Source organism: Hermetia illucens, chromosome 4 (assembly GCF_905115235.1).
Source record: "Hermetia illucens chromosome 4, iHerIll2.2.curated.20191125, whole genome shotgun sequence".
Taxonomy (NCBI): Eukaryota; Metazoa; Arthropoda; class Insecta; order Diptera; family Stratiomyidae; genus Hermetia; species Hermetia illucens.
Genome location: NC_051852.1, coordinates 2201990 through 2222362, shown reverse-complemented (window position 1 = coordinate 2222362; position 20373 = coordinate 2201990). Strand labels below are relative to the sequence as shown.

Below are 20373 nucleotides of genomic sequence, written 5' to 3'. Positions count from 1 at the left end.
TTCCCGGCCTAATCGAGCACCGACCGCCTAAACAGTCCAAACTGACAGCCCAGCCGGATTCCAGTCACACCGCGGTTAACAGCGGAATGTTCAAGCGTAATTGGCAGGGCTGCCAAATCGTGGATGGCAAGCATAAGAGTACACAACTGACAATTCGCGATAGAAGTAATCGTCGGTTGTGTTTCGGGCGACATACTTGCTAATGTTGAGCTTATGGTCGCCGTTTTCTGCCTAATATGGTTTAAAGACAAGCTGCGAACCGAAAGTTACTGCTTGGTATTTCAGTGACGACTGAAGGCGAAGAACTTATGCGCCAAATTTAAATTTCCATTCTGCTTGGTAAGATCCCTTTTATTTGTGCGTTCTAGCTACTGGCTTCAGCGCCTAGTTAGCGATTCCAATAATATCGGCGCTGCCTCATCTGAGGCTCTTTTCGCTGCATCCAGGACGAAGGACTTAGTCTTCAGCTATTGCCCGAATTCGCAGCACTTCATCTGCGTAGCCCGCAAATGACCCATCCGATACACACTTTTCCCGCAAATAGAACTTCTTCAGATGATTCCATAGATATAGTTAGTGAAATGGTTAGAACTATTAGCCCCCATGCTGGCAGTGAATCGTTAATTTTCATAGAAGAAAGGCCCGCATACATGCAAAAGGTGTCAAGTTTTGTGAGGGGTCGAATAAAATGCCTTCTTACTACTTTTATGTCTCAGGCACATCCTAGTTTTAACATCAGTGGCGAATTTGTAGATTGGGGAGCTAGAAAGTGATTCCTTATTTCAAGGGCCCATTCCAGAAACTACTCATCCAAAGATTCTGAAAAAAAATTAAGGTGTTGTCTGTATACGACAGGCCCAAAATTCTCCTCATTCTGATATCTTCTCAAATAAAGTTCTTAGCAACATACAGTGTCGACAGAAAGGATTTTTTAAGGTTTTGTGTAAAACAACACTGTCTGTCACACGTACTTTTCTCCAAAACGGCTACTCTACACTGCTATACATCCAGATCCTTTGGTTTAGTGAAACATCGATTTTTCATTGGTTTACTTTACAATCGAACTCCTGCTTTAACAGCTCCATTGGATTGAAAAAGGGCAATTATGATGAGGATTTTATCATTTCCAGTACACCTTCGAATTTTTTCGATTCCAAAGAGTTTGTACAAAGTTTCAAGTTGTGCTTGAGATCGCTGTTGTGTTAATCAATTCTTTATGTAATGGCGATTTATTGAAGAATGCTATGGTATTGTCCTTTGCGCTTTACTTAAGAATGCTCTAATGCGCTCTAATGGCCTCCTTCGAACGAATTGGCGGCTCTCTGTACCCGCCAGCAGTTTACACTCGTCGCTAAATGCTACCTAATTGGAACAAAAGAAAACACGTTTTTTTTTAAATATGCGTTTTAGAAAAAAATAAACAGAAATGTGCAAATCAAAGGGCAAATATCATTTTGCATTCTTCAAAGGTATAACGCCGATAGGCCTTGTAAACACCTGCTTAACTTTCTTTATTTTCGCGGTCAGCGTTGGGTTTTTCCCTGGTCTTCTCGATCTTAAATTTTCTTCGTATAATCTACTTCTTAATACTATTTCCCAAATGTGTATTCCCTCTTCTTGAAGTCCCTGATGACGCGTCCTTAAAATAGAAAAATGTTCCTCACAAGCCTGTGCAATAATTCCGCGATCCTTTCCAGGAGTCCTTTTCCTTTTGCCACGCCAACTTTGTTTTTTTTGCGGACTTATCCTTTGTCATTGATGCTCACTGTTTGATGAGAGATCTTATACTTCCTTGCGATATCTCGAAAGAAAAACGTGTTGATCCTTAATAAAGCCAGTACCAGTCTCCTTTTTTCAGAACTAATGTCCTCACACCTTCCCGTCTTGAAATTTCAACAAGTTACAGAAAAAAATTCACTTTTACAAATTAAACACTTTTGTCCTCAAAACCACAACTTTTCTGTACCTTTAAACAACTTCGCACAACTCTTCAGTATATTACCAATAATTACTCTCTAAATATTTATAAGAAGATGATGAATAATGGTCCTTTTAATTACTTTAAATACCTTTATGGGAATCTAAAAAATAGGCAGAAGGGATGTGAGATAATAAAACTGTCCCCGGGAAGGGTTAAGTGGTATGGGATTTTCCTGATTTCTTTTGCTATCGTTATAGTTATAGCGCAAAATTTAATAACACTTCTAGAATGTCACAGATAAAGTTCTCAGATAATTGTAAAAAAAAATTGACTGCTCCTAATTAAATGAACAGGGGCTGTACTTTGTAAATTTATTGCAACCCTTCACCTTCTCCCTAAATTACCATTAAATTTTTCAATAACGTAGATCATAATATAAGGCATAATATTGGCGACTTCGGTTGAAATCCTACTATTATGAACAAAGTTATAGTAGGTCAAATTTGCCTATTTCATTAGAAATTACTGCACCCTACGCATGGTACGAAGTTGAAACAGATACAAGCGATGTATAAATGGAACCACATCGTGAAGCCAAATACTCATCTATAAAAAAATATCACAGAACCTTTCACATCTGAAATGCCAAGCTTCCGATTGTTACATATTTGGAACTCGCATTATTTCGTATTCGATTTCAGAATAGAAGAACATCTAAACTGGCATGAACTTTACCAACGATAATGTTGCAATCAACCAGCCATTAAACATCAAGTAGTGTTCGCAGTGTTTGCTTCTATACTAAAGAACATCTTTTTGAACGAGGAAGACTGACTGATTGCTCTATCCAACACCGAATCTGGGTCATAATATTGTGATGATAGAATGTATCTTATCTCAATGTTGGAAATGAGATAATTTTTCCATCAATCATTAAAAACCATTTCTGATCAATTTTTCTACATGAATTTTAGTAAAAAGTTTTTCATTTAAACAATTTAGCAAAATGCAGCTGTTATTTCGTTTAAAGGTAAAAAATTGGTCCAGGTTGCCCTTATCATCTCTTGTTCCTACAGTGAAAATTCATTATAAATTCTTCTCTGTAAACCTTGAGAATCTGTTCCCTTACCAGACAAATTATAAAAATCCATTCATATTCCCAGAATATGTACACACAAGTGGATTTTTGCAGCGCAGAAGCTTAGGGCCGGATTTGGAAACTGATTATCAAAACAATCAGGATTCATTTCTACACAAACAGTATAGTGTTTCACGATTTACATATTTCATACTAAATTTACCTTCCTTCTTAGAAATATGTACTTCATATAGACCTCACATATGTATGTACATTCGTACGTATGAATGAATTATTTCCTTCCCGATCAATTTGCATTGCTTTGAAATACGACACCTACATCCCAGCGAGCATTTATTTTTCTTATTAAACAAAGTAGTATTTCCTGCCAGAAGCAAAACAGAAAACGCACACTCGAAATAAGAGAGAAAAAAACTCTTCCACCATTCAAATTGTGCTTACAGGCATTCCCTGCATAATCTAACGACGCAATTTAACTTCCTCACGGATTTTGTTTACGAATCGTTCTTTATAAATTCCTTGGGTCACCTTCATTCTTTTCGTTGTTTTCATTGAGGTTGGCCAAGAGTGGTCAAATACACACGTAACTAATGAGCCCTTCAATTATATCTTATCGTCATCACCAACGTGGACGGGAATGGCGCAACCGGTACCTGTTTTGAAATAGGATCTTATTATATTATTTTTCATAACAACAGATGAATCGCAAGGGTTGAGAAGTTTGCAAGAGGAAAGAACGTATATACAGAGCGGAAACCCTTCTTGCTAATCATCAGCATTTTTGATTCGGATATAAGGAAAAACTGCGATAAATTGTTGGTTGTCGTGTTTGCACGGAATGGAATGTAAAATTGGAGTCTGCTTATTTTAAATTTATTTAGATCATCATCATCATCAACGGCGCAACAACCGGTATCCGGTCTAGGCCTGCCCTAACAGGGAACTCCAAACATCCCGGTTTTGTGCCGAGGTCCACCAATTCGATATCCCTAAAAGCTGTTTGGCGTCCTGACCTACGCCATCGCTCCATCTAAGGCAGGGTCTGCCTCGTCTTCTTTTTCTACCATAGATATTGCCCTTATAAACTTTCCGGGCTGGATCATCCTCATCCATACGGATTAAGTGACCCGCCCACCGTAACCTATTGAGCCGGATCTTATCCACAACCGGACGGTCATGGTATCGCTCATAGATTTCGTCGTTATGCAGGCTACGGAATCGTCTATCCTAATGTAGGGGGCCAAACATTCTTCGGAGGATTCTTCTCTCAAACGCGGCCAAGAGTTCGCAATTCTTCTTGCTAAGAACACAAGTCTCCGAGGAATACATGAGGACTGGCAAGATCATAGTCTTGTACAGTAAGAGCTTTGACCCTATGGTGAGACGTTTCGAGCGGAACAGTTTTTATAAGCTGAAATAGGCAGTGGAATTTTTTGGATCGGTCAGTCGCTACATAATCGCAAGAATCGGTATCGTGGTTGATGGGATTCACTACTTTTCTCGGTCATAGACTTGATCCGGGTGGAGTCGAGAGGCTTTCACGTTAGCATCAGGTGTATCAAGCCATCGTTGTTTCGATCGGCCTTCTAGTTGTTTCCCATAGACTTCTATCTTCAAATCCGTCTAAGCTAGTGGACTCTAGACAGCGCGAACTACATGGCCGCCCCATCAAAGAAACCTCTCACAATTTTTCCACAACAGGTAGAACCCAATCTCGATCGTGGATGTCCTCGTTTCGGAAGTAATCGTAACGTGTCACGCCACTGACCCAACGCAACATCTTCGTCTCCATTATCACGAGGCAGTGTCCATTGTATTTGGTAGTAGGCCAGAATTTAGAACCATAGTGGTAGCCTCAAACATAAACTTTGGATTTTAATGTCAAATGTCTCTCATATTTCAAATATTCCAAAAGAGAATCTGAAGAGCTTTGGTATAGTTCACCAATCGAACTCAAGTCTTAGGATTACTAAGACTCAATCTGCCAGAGATTTATCGGAAGCAGAAGTGAAAGTTACCTAACATCATTACAATTAGACCAGACCTTGGTTCTTTCAAGAGGAAGTCTCAAACATAAAAAATAATCACTTTTCACAACCTTCTACTAATACTATACTATACAATACTAATCAATCAACTCAACGCCAGGTTCAGTGCTTTGACTTCTTTAGTAGACTGATTGCTCTATCCAACACCGAATCTGCTGGCCTGATATATGTACTATCATCAGATGATGTCTATTCTCGACCTGTGACATATCTACTTTAGTTAGGACCTCCACGACGGTAATTAGTATGGAATGGGCTATTGAAAAAACCTCCTAAGCCCGTACTTCTTCGCCTGCTATTCTTAGACAACGAACAGCTTTAAAAGTTAATTTTCTGATCTTCAAAGCACTTATCACTTAACAGCCTACAGTGAATGCTCCTCCGGACTATTGAATGAATATTTTTGGCCTGGGCAAGAATTCTTACTGACTTTTTTTGAACTTTACGCAGATCTTCGATTTGCTGGTGTCGCCCCTCACAATGAGTAGCCACTTCTTGAAATCGTCTTACATTTTCGAGTTATTATAGTCGGGATGAATCAATAATTTCGCGTCGAATATTATATCAAAAAAAATGCTTGGTTTCATCTACTATCAATCATTCCAAATTCACGAACGATAGGTAATCACATCTGGATAATCGCTTGGCAGAAGGATTTACAGTCCCTTTCACATATGTAATGAACCCTACCCTTAAACCCAGTACAAACTTGTACCAGTCGTTGAATACAAACTGTTTGACAGATTGTTTGAGATGAGTGCCTTTACCAACCGATAAGCAAAAAAAGATGAAGATTTGAGCCTTGATATCAGTGCTCAAAGAGATTCGTAATTGTCTCATCAATTGGTACCCCTCAAAACTGTTGACGCCAATATTAAAATTGTCCTGATTTTCTTGGACGAAAAAAAGACGTACTTCGTACAGGTCATCTGAATGTTCAGTTTAAGGTACAAGATTTCATTAAACGATACACCAAAGCTTTCCGGCTTGAACATTGGTACATGAAATAGTATGGCTACTGAACACACGTTACATGAACTATCAACTTGGGGTTTAAAAACTGGCGGAAAAAAAATTTCCTCTCCTCCTGAAATGAATAAAGACCATCCGAACCAAGTATGGAGCAAACACCGATCATCCACATTTTATTATGGAATACGGAGATTCACCAGGCTTATCTCTTCAGCTAACAGGCGAATTGCGAAACGAAAATGACACCCTGTAATTCTCAGAGACCGGGAGCGGGGATAGATGGAAATTTGATGGCCGATCACAACCTTCCGTATCGCAGCGAAACCCTCTACTATACGGACTAATTGAGCTGCATTTATCAACAAACAGAAGTCATTAATCAGGGCATTGAAACGACTCCTGGAGACTACAGATGCAGCATCTCGCTCCGAAATCTATCTGCAACACAAAATCATGGCAGTCAAAAGATATTCAACACAGCTAAAGGCATTCCACTGAAGCATCTGGTCGGTAGTAAATGACAGATGCATTGAAACCCTATAATGTCGATAGTTATTTGACTAGCAACAGAGCCCTTAATGAAAATCATCTTTGTCGGAGCGCCACATTTCAAACTTTAGCCTTTCGGTTGCGGTAGAGCAATGCAACAAACTTCCTCCTTAGGGAATAGGTTCGTATTTAGTTGTCCGTTGATTGTCGTTCAGTCTCTATTAATAATAGCACGATTCTCACTAAATTTTCTAGTATGGTGCTCCATATTATGGTCTCTATTACTCCAGCTAATTTTATGATTCTAGAAAGAACTTTACGGAATTTGCAGTAAATTTACAAAAATAGTTTAGTAGACTATTACAGACTGGCTAATTTCAAATTCCAGCCGTTTTAATACGACGAAAATAGGCGCACTTCAGAAGAATTTCATACAAGATTAATTGTACAACTGTATTTATTCAAAAAACTTCCATTGTATAAAGTTATATGGAAAGTAAATCACAAAGATCACTTGGTATCTTCGAGGCATATTTTCCAATATATATATATATTCCAAACCATTCTGCAAAAATATTTCTAGTCATCTAGGAATATTGTGATGCCTAGTCAAGACAATTATGGCAAAAGGTTTCAGCTTATATGTTTCATTGACAAGACGACATTGGTACGCACCAATTTAGAAGTATTGAGTCTTTTTGTATATACCCTCTGATTACCGATTATTTTTTTTAAGCTTGTATGATCTTAGCTGACATACCTTTCAATATTTTGCCGGCAATGCATCATTAGTATCTGCCTGGCGTCTATTGACATTCAAAAAGTGAGTGAAATGGTGCTCGAAAATTGTCATACCAGCCTGCGAGAGATTGCTAGTGAACTAGCCATTGCATATGAAACCGTTTAGCACATTGTGGTTAGGTTGATTTACGTGAGTATCTGTCTGGTGAACTTAATCCCACGGTCTTCTTAAGACACGAAGTGATTTTGTGACCCCAATTAGAGCCCCGACAAACACAACAGTATCAGTCTATATTGAGTGCATGGCTCAGCATTCATACTGGTGGATGCAAGGCCTACCTAAATCTCTACCGAACAATGGAGTATGGCATTCGTGTTGAAACGTGAAACCACGTTTGAGGCCCATCTCTATTCACTTGAACGTAACCACAGCCCCCATGAACTTTCCACTAGGGGGCCAAACGCAACAATCGAGTTGAATGGACAGGAAACTGGAATTCTTTTGAAACATGCGGGGGCTATCTCGGTTTTCATGGTGCCAGTATACCCCTGGTAGGATTTCGTGACCTACTGCCACTTCAAATGAGTCCCCGTACAGACTCGGGTCTGATCGCCCTAAATAGGCCTTTGGATTCGCCTACTGCATCACAGCCAGCAAACCAAAGTAATACAGCGTCTCCCGATGCCATTACTTTGGAGGTTCTCCTCAGCCACTTGGTTTTGTTTGGCCAACTACTTGCTTGTGATGGATATTTCGCTTATGAGACATGCCGCATCCCGGTTCGTCCCAACGAACCTAAATGAAAGACCATTGCGGCGACATAATTCCTAAAGCGAATAATAACTCCACTTCGTAAAAAGCATCACTACTGGTGATGGGTCGGGGGGCTACGGGTTTAACATAGAGGCAATCAACAATTGTCTGAGTGACGCTTCAAAGACGAGCCGAAGTCGAAAAAAACAGAATGCGGCGAGAGATCCTCCGTGTTTTTTTTTTTTTGTCTTGAACCCTTTGTTAAATGGAGAAACAGCAAAAACGTTGCCAGCTAGGTTTTTGCAGCAAAACATGAGCGTCCACAAACCAAATCGCAATTTATCATTTTGAAGTCAACCATCGCTAACATGGAAAGCAATTTCCAGGATTTGGTCTTGTAAAATTGTGATTCCTGTTTCTTTATGGATATTGAGAAACCATTCAACTGTTGATATCCTGCATTATGCAATGCTTTCTTCATTTATGGCATATATGGAATTGTTAATTTTTGAATAATTAATTCTTCCTTTTTCCAAATTATGAAACAAACGGTGGTGCCACTCAATATTCACGTAATCGCCTCTTAGTCGATATGCTCCTCCTAATGTTTTCTATTGTCTCGGTTTTCTTAGATAACGTTAACGTTGTCTTCTGGACACGGCAGACATTTTAATGTAGCTTTCATTTTAATCCGATCTAATTCCACTTTACTTGCATTCAATGTAATTAATTTTATTGAAATGCGACAATTCCCGTCAACATAGAACCACTTATTGTAATTTCGGAACGGCGCATACATGTAACTTTATTTGTATAGATATTGGTGCGAAACGTATCCTAACTTACAGATTTTTCGGCTAGGAATGGGTTCTTGATATAAGTGATTATTTTAAAGTCCGCTCTACTCCACTCCCCCTTGAAATTTATGTCAAATAATCGACAACTTTCAGTTGATACCCTGCAAACCCACATGCAGTGAAAACAAGTTGGGAAACCGGAAACTGAACGCTTCAGGTATGAAAGGGTTTTGTGTATTGCTTTTATAAAAACATTTGAGTGGACATTTGTCCCATTAGTACCTAGCACGTAATATATGCATATATATATACACGTAATATATGCATATATATAGGTTGTTACACATGAAGTGGTCAATTTGGTACTAAAATTTCAAACGACTGTAAAGCTTACAAAAATTTATTTAATTAATCAAAGTAGGTGCCAGTCGATTCAAAACACTTCTCGCAGCGAGATACAAAAGCATATATGCCAGTTTCGTAGAAGTCCAATTTTCGGGTGTTGATAGACTCGAGACTCGTCGAAGGCGATTTTGATGGCCTCTTCATTCCTAAATTGTTTTTTCGCCAAAAAATGATCCAAATGCTTAAAAAAAAGTGGTAGTCAGTTGGCGGAAGGTCCGGTAAATATGGTGGTTGAGGCAGCGCCTCGTACTGCAATTCGTTCAACTTTTGAACCGTTGTTCTGGATACATTAGGTCGTGCATTGTCGTGAATGAGTATCACATCATCTCTGTTCTAATCTCGGCCGTTGAATACTCAATTTTTGGTGCATTTCCTCGAGTTGGGCACAGTAGTTCTGTGAATTTATCGTTTCTCCTGGTACCAAAAAAGAATAGTGGATAATTCCAGCTGTAGACCACCAAACAGTGACCATTACCTTCTTCGGACGGAGGCTCAGTTTTGACATATGCTTCGGTGGCTCATCAGCATCTATCTAAGGGATCGCTTCTGTTGTGGGAGATTAAAAATCTGCAAATTTCCATTCGAAGCGCTCCCTAAGGGCATGCTGAACCCATTTGTCGAGCTTTTTCACCTTTCCAAGTTGTTGCATGTGCCGAAAAACTGTCGAATAATGTACGCCCAGAGTTTCTCTGCATTGTCTCTCACAGACTGACGTGCGTCGGATTCGACTAGCAAACGCAGCTCGTCGTTGTCAATCGATGGTCCTGGATGTCCACGTGGCTCACTTTGAAGGTTTATGCCGCCTGACCGGAATTTTTTGAACCACCGCCGTGTGGTTTGTTCGCTTACCGTATCAGCTCCAATTGCGCTGTTAATATTCCTGGTCGCCTCCGTTGCTTTATGGCCGAGTTTGAACTCATACAGAAAAAGTATACGTTCTTGACTCTTTTCCATTCTTTTTTCCTTTTTATTCACTGAAATGACTCTGGATTAAATGTAGGAATATTTATACTTCATTATCCGACACCAAAAGCGCCAACTGGTGGTGGTTTTATACAGCAAAATCCCAAATAATTTCACTTGATTGCCAAATCGGCCATTTTATGTGCAACAACCTAATATTATGTGAGAATATCCACTTTCACGTAATACTGACATTCAAAGTCTTGAAGTTGAACAGAAGCGACAACCTTGACCTATTATAACTTTGTTAATAATAGTGCGATTTACACCAAACTTGGTAGGATTATGCTCTATGTTATACCCTCTCCCCTTTTTCATGTATGGGGACCCCCCTTAAATTTGACGTAGAATGATGTAACTCACTGTATGCATTCACATACAGCGTTCACAATTCTCATCTTTCCATCAAATTTGGTGTCAATCGCTATAACCATTTCCGATGAAAAATGCGTGTGACAGACAGACAAACAGTAAACCGATTTTAAAAAAGTTTTTGTTTTACACTAAACCAAAAAGACATCTCGCCTCGCATCTCGATAGCATCCTGCGTAGGAAATTTTCCAAACCCAGAGATGACACGAAAATGGCTTTCATCAACTTCACCCCTTCCATAAGTCCAGAACTCTATGCAATTGGAAGAATGAAACAGTTTTCTCTTTGGTGAAAATTCCCATTGATCGATAAGAACCTAATAAACCTCAATAGGGCTTAAAAAATTCCAAAGTAGCGGATCGAAAATAGATATAATTTTTATACTAATTCAATAGAACAATAAAGATGATATTTTCATTTAAATAAAATTAATTTTCTTGACCTAACACTTTGTGCGAACCAAGTCAGCATCTATCGTGCACGTTTGCATCGCCCTCTCCATTCAAATGGTCCCATACGACCACGAAAATCTGAAACCCTGTTGAATGGACCTTTTTTAAATTCGCCAAGACATAAATCTTATTTCTTGCTCCCAAATTAAATCGTAAAAGGCTACCATAGCAACCATGCAAAATTCTTAATAAATCCCTCTTAATGTGCCTATGACGTAAGTTATTCTATAGATGCCTAAATAAAGGTCCAACCAAACATGTAGCTTAACAAAAAAATATCAGATGCAAAAGATGCAAATCAAACGGATATTTGGAAGGTTCTGGTATTATGTAAGGATGAAAAAACTCAAGGACAACCTGATGATGATAGGTTTTTATAAACTTGTTTTATTGTACGTTTTTCCGTTCGCTACTTTGTTAGGAAGTGATTTACAGCGATGCGTGTGAAGGTACGGCTGCTGGAATATCAGGCCATATGACCCTAATGGTATCGCTCTAATAACAACTTGACGTTTTATTAGAAATCTTGATTTGGTTATAAGCAACGTTTTTACTGGTATAGAACTTTGAAAGTGGAATATATCGGTCTTAGGTATGCTTTAAGAAGGGGAAGGATACCTGGACCATAAAAGAGCAAGGGATCAAGAATCAGAAGATTTAGATTATGTTGAGTTTATCTAATCATGCATTCATTTGAATTGTTAAAATCTAGATTGTTTTGGGTCGACATTTAGCCATTTATGAAAATTCTTAATTCATCCGGAAACTCTTGGTTGATTAAACATCTTCGCTATTGCATATACGCTCTTATTAAACATACAAATTTACATCACACCCCTCAGTAAAAACGTGTAGAAATAGGCTGCAGCTATCGCCCTGAAATTAAACAATTACTCAATACTATTAAGGCTTCAAGCTGAATCGAATGCACGGAATACTTTCTAATCAGAAGCCAATAAGTATCTACTTAAATTGAATTACATATAGCATGTGCGTTGCAGTCAATTAGGTTATTAAATTATCCTTCTTTGGTTCTAGTAATCAATTTCTCACCGCCAATAAATTGTCAACAAACAATGAAATTCCTGTTCCCCTTTGCCGTGATTCCTATCTATATAGAAATGTACAACTCAACGCAAAAGAGAGCGTGTAAATAAGATTGTCATCGATTTTCCTTTTTACATCCGAAAAAAAAATATATTCATTGCGGCTCATCAAGAATTCTTGAAAATGAGTTTGACCTTGTACGACGGTGGGTACACGATATTGCGTTTTAGAAATCCTCCTGTTGGTGCGTGAAAATCGATATCTTGAGGATTTCTTTTATGCGTTGTATGGTGACTTTAATATAACCTGATATATATATTTCCTCGTTGCCGGCTGTAATTAATGTTAAAGGAACTTAGGTGCGGGAGAAAGTATTGAAAGAACAGGTGTGGAGACCTAGATTGTGGATATATCATTTTGATGGAATCAGGAGATTTAAGAGCTTATGTTTTATGTACATTAAGGCAGAGAAGTAATAGCAGTTTATATTTCCACATGGGGGAATTGATATGTAGCTTGGAAGTGATAGTGTCTTAATCTAAGATCGAGCAGCAACAAGCTATGATTTAAGGTACTTCTTGAGTGTCGAAGCCGCCCTTGCCCTCGGTAACTTAAAACCCTTTTAGTCTCACGCTTGCAATTCTCGTAATCCAACTCAATCTCTCCCTTCTTCTATCAGCTTCGCTGACTCCACTGTCAACTCCCCACAACAATCCTGCGACCTTCTCTGCACCTACTTCTATTCAGTGTTTTCTCCATCGAGCCCTCCACCCTCTTCATCTTTCATAACTGCAGACTCCTCCGAATCTCTAGCCATTCCCCTCCTTCTTTGGTTGAGTTCCTCATTGGTAATCTTGACCCCAATGTCGGACCTGGTCCCGATGGGCTTCCTAATCTCTTCCTCCTTAACTGTAGGAAACACATTTCCCTCCCCCTGAGTATAATCAACAACAAAATTCTAGATGAATGTCACTTTCCCCGTCCCTGGAAAGAGGCCCTTATCATTCCTATCCTCAAGACCGGCGACCCTTCCCTTGCTGTGAACTATCGCCCCATTTCTCTTCTCTCCTCTTGCTCCAAAATCCTCGAAAGATATACGTCAACGACTGGTTGGCCGCGCACTTCGGTCACCTCATTGTCAAAGAGCAGCATGGTTTCGTGAAACATAGGATGCAAATCGTCTGGTCATTACCAACTTTGTTGCTAAATGCTTGAATTCACGACAGAAGGTACATGCTATTTATACCGATTTCTCCAAAGCCTTTGATATCGTTGACCATAGCATTCTCCTCTCTAAACTTTCATTACTAGACTTCCCTCCCTCAGTCATCTCCTGGTTTTCCTCCTATCTCTCATACCGTTCCTACAAAGTTTCTTTTCATGGTCACTCATCTGGTTCCTTCTCTCTTTCCTCTGATGTTCGCCAAGGCTCTATACTTGGCCTGTTTTTAAGGTTTTGTATAAACACAAAACCTTATTAAAATCGGTTTACTGTCTGTCTGTCTGTCCGTCTGTCTGTTTTTTTTTTTTTATACGTTGGAAGGTGGAAAGGTGCAAAACCTACCGCTGGCTCCTGCCATACGGTTATGTGAGACTTTTACTCACTAAAACCACCTCCTTCTCCTTCGCTTACCCCGCGGGACTGCCATTTCAGTATTACATCGCGGGTCAGGATCAGTTATGAACTGCGGCTTCTGTCGTTATTTGTAACTTTCCTCCGAAGCTCCTCCCTCCTTAGCAGATTTGTGGATCGCCTTCATTAATTTTTTCACCGCCCTCCAAGATGTTTCAGAGGCTAGTATGTGGTCCACGATATTCTCGGGTGTCAACCGTGTCTCGGCGTCAATTTCCGCCTCCGCTCTGTTTGCAGCGAACCGCGGACAGTTAAAAACAACATGCTCCGCATCTTCCGGAATCATCACGCATGTCGGGCAATACGGGGAGTTGTCACGCCCGAAGCGATAAAGATATGCACGGTACCCTCCGTGTCCGCTTAGGAATTGAGTTAGGTGGTAACTAACCTCACCGTGCCTTCGCTTGATCCATTTAGAGACATCTGGAATAATCCTGTATGTCTAGCGTCCTTTGGGTGAATCATCCCACCTTTTTTGCCATTCCAAAATAGAATCACTTCGTGCCAATTGCCGACGATTGGTATAGGACTCACCGATTGATATGGGGGTAGAGGCGTCGGCCCTGGTTTGCCAAGATGTCGATAGGGAGCATGCCGGCTATCACACAAGCTGCTTCATCTGAAGTTGTACGGTAAGCGCATGACATACGTAATGCGCTCAATCGGTATGGGGCTGCGATTTTTCTTCTATTTGCTTCCACTTTCAAAGACGATGCCCAGACTGAAGCTGCATAAAGCAAGATGGAGCTAACAACACTCGATATCAGGAGCCGACGGCTTTACCTAGGACCACCTATATTTGGCAACATTTTTTCCAACAATGTAGCCACTCCGGAAGCCTTGGTTGCTAAATTTTCAAGATGAGACTTGAATTTCAGTCTTTGGTCAACCATGACTCCTAGGTACTTAAGCGTTGGCTGCGACTGTATTATGTGCTCTCCAATCCTGATCTTTATCGACGTCTGCTTCCTTCGCTTTGTAATCAAAACTGCCTCGGTTTTATGCTCCGCGAGTGTCAGACCAGCTTCCTCTAGCCAAGACCTGATTTCAAAAATTGCCTCGTTTGTGAGTACCTCGATCTCATCAATGTCTTTTGAGACGATAGTTACTCCGATATCGTCTGCGAAGCCAATGATTGTCACTCCTTTGGGTAGTTGCAACTTTAAAATTCCGTCATACATTATTATCCACAGGAGAGGACCGAGGACTGATCCTTGTGGAACCCCGCAGGTTGTTGTATACGTCTTCGGTCCATCGTCCGAATCGTAACACAATATCCTCTCCCGGAGAAATTCCATGACTATGTGCACCAGATATTTAGGAGCGCCCAATTTGACTAAAGTCGCAATTATTTTACTCCACTTTGCCGTATTAAAGGCATTCTTCACGTCTAGAGTAACTACCGCACAAGATTTATTGGCCTCCATTGCTTTTTCCGCAATTTCCGTCACCGTGGTGATTGCATTGACAGTAGATCTTGCCTTTCGGAATCCGAACTGCCTGTCTGAGAGACCACCCCCCCTTTCTGTGATTGGTACAAGCCTATTGAAGATGACCCGTTCGAAAAGTTTGCCGATGTCGTTTAGCAGGCATATAGGTCTATAAGACGAAGGATCACCCAAAGGTTTATTTGGCTTCGGGATTAGCACAAGCTTCTGTTTCCGCCACTCTTCCGGGAAAATCTCATCTATGATGCACGTCGTAAATGTTTCAGAGAACCACCTTGGAACTGTCTCGACGGCCACTGCCAGTGCTTTATTCAGAATGCCGTCTAAATCTGGGGCTTTATTTTCGGCAATCTTCTTCGGCGAGGCATGGAAACGTAACAAGCGTTTTGTAACTTTTCAAGGACTTGCGCCACCTTTTCTTGTGCATTTCCCACCGGCATCGCTTTCTGCAGAAGTATTTCCTCGAACATTTCTTCATCAAGTTTTTTGGATGTCCAACCCGATACTGCAGTGTCCTTGACTCGCTTTCCTCCTGTCGTACGCTCTATATGGAAGATGATAGCCTGATGGTCACTGTGCGTATATTCCTCGCTCACCTGCCATTTGAGATCCTTAGATAATGAATCGCTAACAAAGGTGAGGTCTATTACCGATCCCATATCCCGTCTCCGAAAAGTATTGACGCCGCCAGTATTTATCAGAACAACGTTCAGACGTGAGAATACTTCGAACAATATGCGGCCTCTAGCATTTGTTTCGCGACTTCCCCAATGTTCGGCCCAAGCGTTAAAATCGTTAGCTATTATTATTGGGTTGTGGCGGGTTGCTTCGGAAGCTAATTTTTCCAACATCAATGCGAATTCATCTAGCGTGAGGCTCGGCGCAGTGTAGCAGCTGAATATGTGAATGCCGCCTACCTTAGCTCGGGTGAATCCGTCTTCTATCCGTCTGTCTGTCTGTTCGTCACACGCAATTTTCTCGGAGGCGGTTATAGCGATTGACACCAAATTTGGTAGAAAGATGGAAACTGTAAACGCTCACGCATATAGTGAGTTACATCCTTTTACGTCGATTTTAAGGGGGTAGTCCCCATACATGCAAAAGGGAGGTGTAAATTGTTTTTTCATCAAATATAGTCATGTGGGGTATCAAATTAAAGGTCTCGATTAGTACTTTTCGAAGCCAGTCTTAGTTTTGACATTTGTTAGAAAGGTGGGGAGTGCGGGGGGTTCAAATTGATCGTTTTTTTGACGAACTCATTCTCAGAAACTACTCAACCGGAAAATCTGAAAAAATCAGGGGGCTACATACTAATTGGGCAAATGCACACTCAAATCTCTATATAAAAGAAATACACAAAACCCTTCATACCTGAAGCGTCTAGCTTCCGGTTTCCCGACTTGTTGTTTATCAATGACCTCGCCTCCATCCTCACCTGCCCGTATTTGCTTTACACAGACCACCTTAAATTTTTGGTTCTGTTTCGTCTCCGTTGGATTGTGCTCTCTTACAGTCCAACCTTGATAATTTAGTCCGTTGGTGTTCGGTCAACAAGCTAATACTGAATGTCAACAAGTGCCACTGGATGCGCTATTCCCTTAAACCCTCCCCAACATCTTTTTCCTATTCTCTCAGTGGACAATCCCTTTCACTACTGACCTCCGTCAAAGAACTGGGTGTAATATTCGACGATAAATTTCGTTTCAATTCCCACTTCGTTGACATCATCAATAGAGCTTCCAAAATGTCTGGTTTTATCCTACATTCCTCCTCCGAATTTACCTCAATTCAGCCCTCCTTAACACTTTTCAATTCCCTTGTCAGAAACATCCTTGAATATTGCTGTCTAGTCTGGTCCCCCTACCCCATCCGTGACTACCGCGCTCTTGAAGCTGTACAACGCAAATTCATTCGGACCCTCTTTTACAAAGAGAACCTTCTACGGGTTGATTATCCGTCACGACTCCGCACCCTCAATCTTCCCTCCTTACAGGAACGCCGTATCTTCCTTGATATGTGTACTCTTTTCAAACTTTGCAATTGTCTGATGGATTGCTCTGCCAACTCGGATATTACTTGCCGTATCGCCTCGTCTCATAACACACGTAGTGCGGGCATTTTTGATGTACCCTTCGCGGAGCTCGAGATTCACTTTCACCCTCCAATCCCGAGGCTTTTCCGGTCCTACAATGCCCTACAGATTAGGTCCTTTGACTCTATTTCCCTCTCTAGCTTTAAGCGTAAAATAAGCCATTCACTTGCTCCTCCCTCTGAGGACAATATGTAATAAGGAATTTGCTTTCTGTGTATTGTCCTCATTAAATAAATAAATAAATAAATTCGCATAGAAAACATCTGAAGGAAAATTTCTGGTTTAAACTGATTCAAAAATCGACAATCTATAAATTGCGAGAGAAATAGAACAAACACTTGATAAGAATCTGCTACAAGACCTTCCTTATCGCCTTGTGTCGAAATTTTCGCACTATGTTACTGTTGGGAACAAACATAGTGATCATTACAATCAAGGTTACAAATTTCTTCCTATCTTTCCTGACATTGAACAGAAATCGTGTATGCACTCTTACATAACATAGCCAATGAATATCTAACTTGACAATTATTTCTTTTCTAATTACGTTTATTAAACGGACATTTTCCACACATTATTTTTTCAGAGCCTCGAGCAATGTGAGCGAAGCAATTTGTATACCAGAGCGTCGTGCACGTCTCAATACGGCCCCGATTCGTGGTAGTGTGGGATCAGCTACTAAACGGCCACATTTGATCAATACGGATGATAAATGGCCTCATAATAGTAGTACTGAGAGTTTAACCCCGGGACGCGGTAAAAATGTACAAATTACCGATCCAAAAGATATCAAATTTATATCAACATCGAATCGTAAAACGCATCACTTTAAGGATGAACGGATAGTGTTGGTATCGCAGAAGGTTCCATTCTTCATATTTTCCGCATTGCCCTATTATAAAGGAAAGAATGGAAGGTTAGTTGCATTAAATGATATTTATTAGGTTGTTGATTGTATATTTTCTTCATTTTTTCATTTAGAACTGAACTACGAAAGGAAGGTCGACGTCGAAACACGTCTGGTCCACGGCCTCTTTCATCGATCAGTGACTCGCCGTTTGATCCTTTCGATCTATTGGGAATGAAAGGCGAAAATGGCCAGGTATGGGACAACAATTTTCATTCAAAATAAGCCATAATAATCAACTTATTCTCTACTTCGAAATACAGGAAGTATCGTATGGGCATTTGCTTGTACCATCAAGACCAACAAGCAAGGATAAGAAGCACACAAACTCCTTCAACATAGAAAACAACTTTGAAATTACAAGCACAACTGCTCTGAAGAATCATGGAATTGCAAGGTAATTGTTGGAAGTGTTTATTGAATTTACATTTAAGCGCTAAGAAGAATGTCGTACGCGTTAAATTCTATAAAAACCATAAATGCAAATTGTGCACTTTCTTCGGAATTATTTCACCAGATTATTCCAGTAAAAAAATCATCAAGAGTAACTGAACTTGAACTTGTTGAAAGCGAACGTTGTACGTTTTAAACAGCCTTTAATATTTGTATTTATGGTTTTATATGAATTAATGGAACCCAACTAGGAGCTACACTGTAATTCTAACTTCTTTAATTATTTAGTTTTTTAAGTTATTCAGTAAGGTTGCTTTTTGATGCTTTGCTATTTTATTTTTGATTTTTATGGCATTAAAAACAATCTAATTTGTCCTTCATTGGTTCATTAATATTACCTGTAATTGTTTCAGAGATACCATTTTAGTGTTATATTAAAAATTGATTTATCTGTTCATATCTCCAATGAAAAACCTCTCCGGAATCTTGTCTATTTTGTTTAAGTAAATAAATATATTTTGTTAACCAATCTGAGTCTAAATTGACATAATTAATGAATTACATGTCAACCATGTCCCCATCAAAGTGCGCAGTTACTATTTATATCTGCACAAAGATACCGATAACCCCCTATCTTGTTTGATTGAAATTAAAACGTGAAGATTACATGGTAAAAGTGTCTATCGCTGAAAATAAAATAATTGTTCGACTCTGTTTTTTTTTATATGATGATAACAGCATCGAATAACAGACGCTTGTGAAAAATTCGAGTAATATTGAGTTGGGGAAAAAGAAATGTCGTATTTGGTCAATATATGGCGACACTTAAACATATCTTGTTTTGCACTTATTGCATCGGGTCATACTATATGGCGATTTGAAGACGACAATCTGTGCTACAAGTGTCTCTTTGACAGTGTTGTGATCGTACGTTTCAGTCTCAAGTTATAGCGCGTCAAAAATGGAGTCCACCAAGCAAGAAATTTGTCATATTTCACGTTTTTACTAAAAATTAGGTAAAAATTCAACGAAAGCAGCCGAAAAAATTTGTGAAGTTTATGGGCCCGATACTGTAACGATTCTCACAGCAGGATACCGAAGATACACCCCGTAATGGTAGGCCAATCGTCGTAGAAACCGATAAAATCGTCGAAATCATCCAAGTAGATCGGCATGTGAGCATTTGCTGGATTGGCCAGGAACTGTGTATAGACCGTAAAACCATTTGGAACCATTTGCAGAAGATTGGATTCCAAAAAAGCTGAATGTTTGGGTGCCACACGAGTTGACGCAAAAAATCTCTTGGACCGAATCAACGCCTGGGATGCACTGCTGAAACGGAACGAATTCGAGCCATTTTTGAAGTGGATGGTGACTTGTGATGAAAAGTGGATCACGTACTGCAACCTCAAGCGAAAAAGATCGTGGTCGAAGCGCGGCGAGCCGGCCCGAACCATCGCCAAGCCCGGATTGACGGCCAGGAAGGTTTTGCTTTGTGTTTGTTGGGATTGGAAGGGAGTCATCCACTATGAGCTGCTCAACTATGGCAAGACCCTCAATTCGGTCCTCTACTGTGAGCAACTCGACCGTTTGAAACAGGCGATTGACCAGAAGCGGCCAGAATTGGTCAACAGGAATGATGTTGTGTTCCACCAGGACAACGTTCGGCCTCACATATTTTTGATGATCCGCCACCAGCTACGGGAGCACGGATGGGATGTCCTATCAGACCCACCGTATAGTCCGAATCTGGCACCAAGTGGTTATCATCTCTTCCGGTCCATGTAAAACGTTCTTGGTGCTAGTAAGTTAGCCTCAAAAGAGGGTTGCGAAAACTGGC

General features: G+C 40.2%; 1 protein-coding gene across 2 annotated transcripts in view; it reads left to right on the top strand.

Moving 5' to 3' along the window:
* Positions 1–20373, top strand: part of LOC119654390 (CDK5 and ABL1 enzyme substrate 2) — an 86778-nt gene that overhangs the window by 45955 nt on the left and 20450 nt on the right. For both annotated transcript variants that reach the window (XM_038059764.1, XM_038059763.1), the window contains exons 2-4: positions 17820–18149; positions 18215–18335; positions 18404–18537. In XM_038059764.1, coding sequence (XP_037915692.1) covers positions 17820–18149; positions 18215–18335; positions 18404–18537 — 585 coding nt within the window. The remainder of the gene's footprint in view (positions 1–17819; positions 18150–18214; positions 18336–18403; positions 18538–20373) is intronic.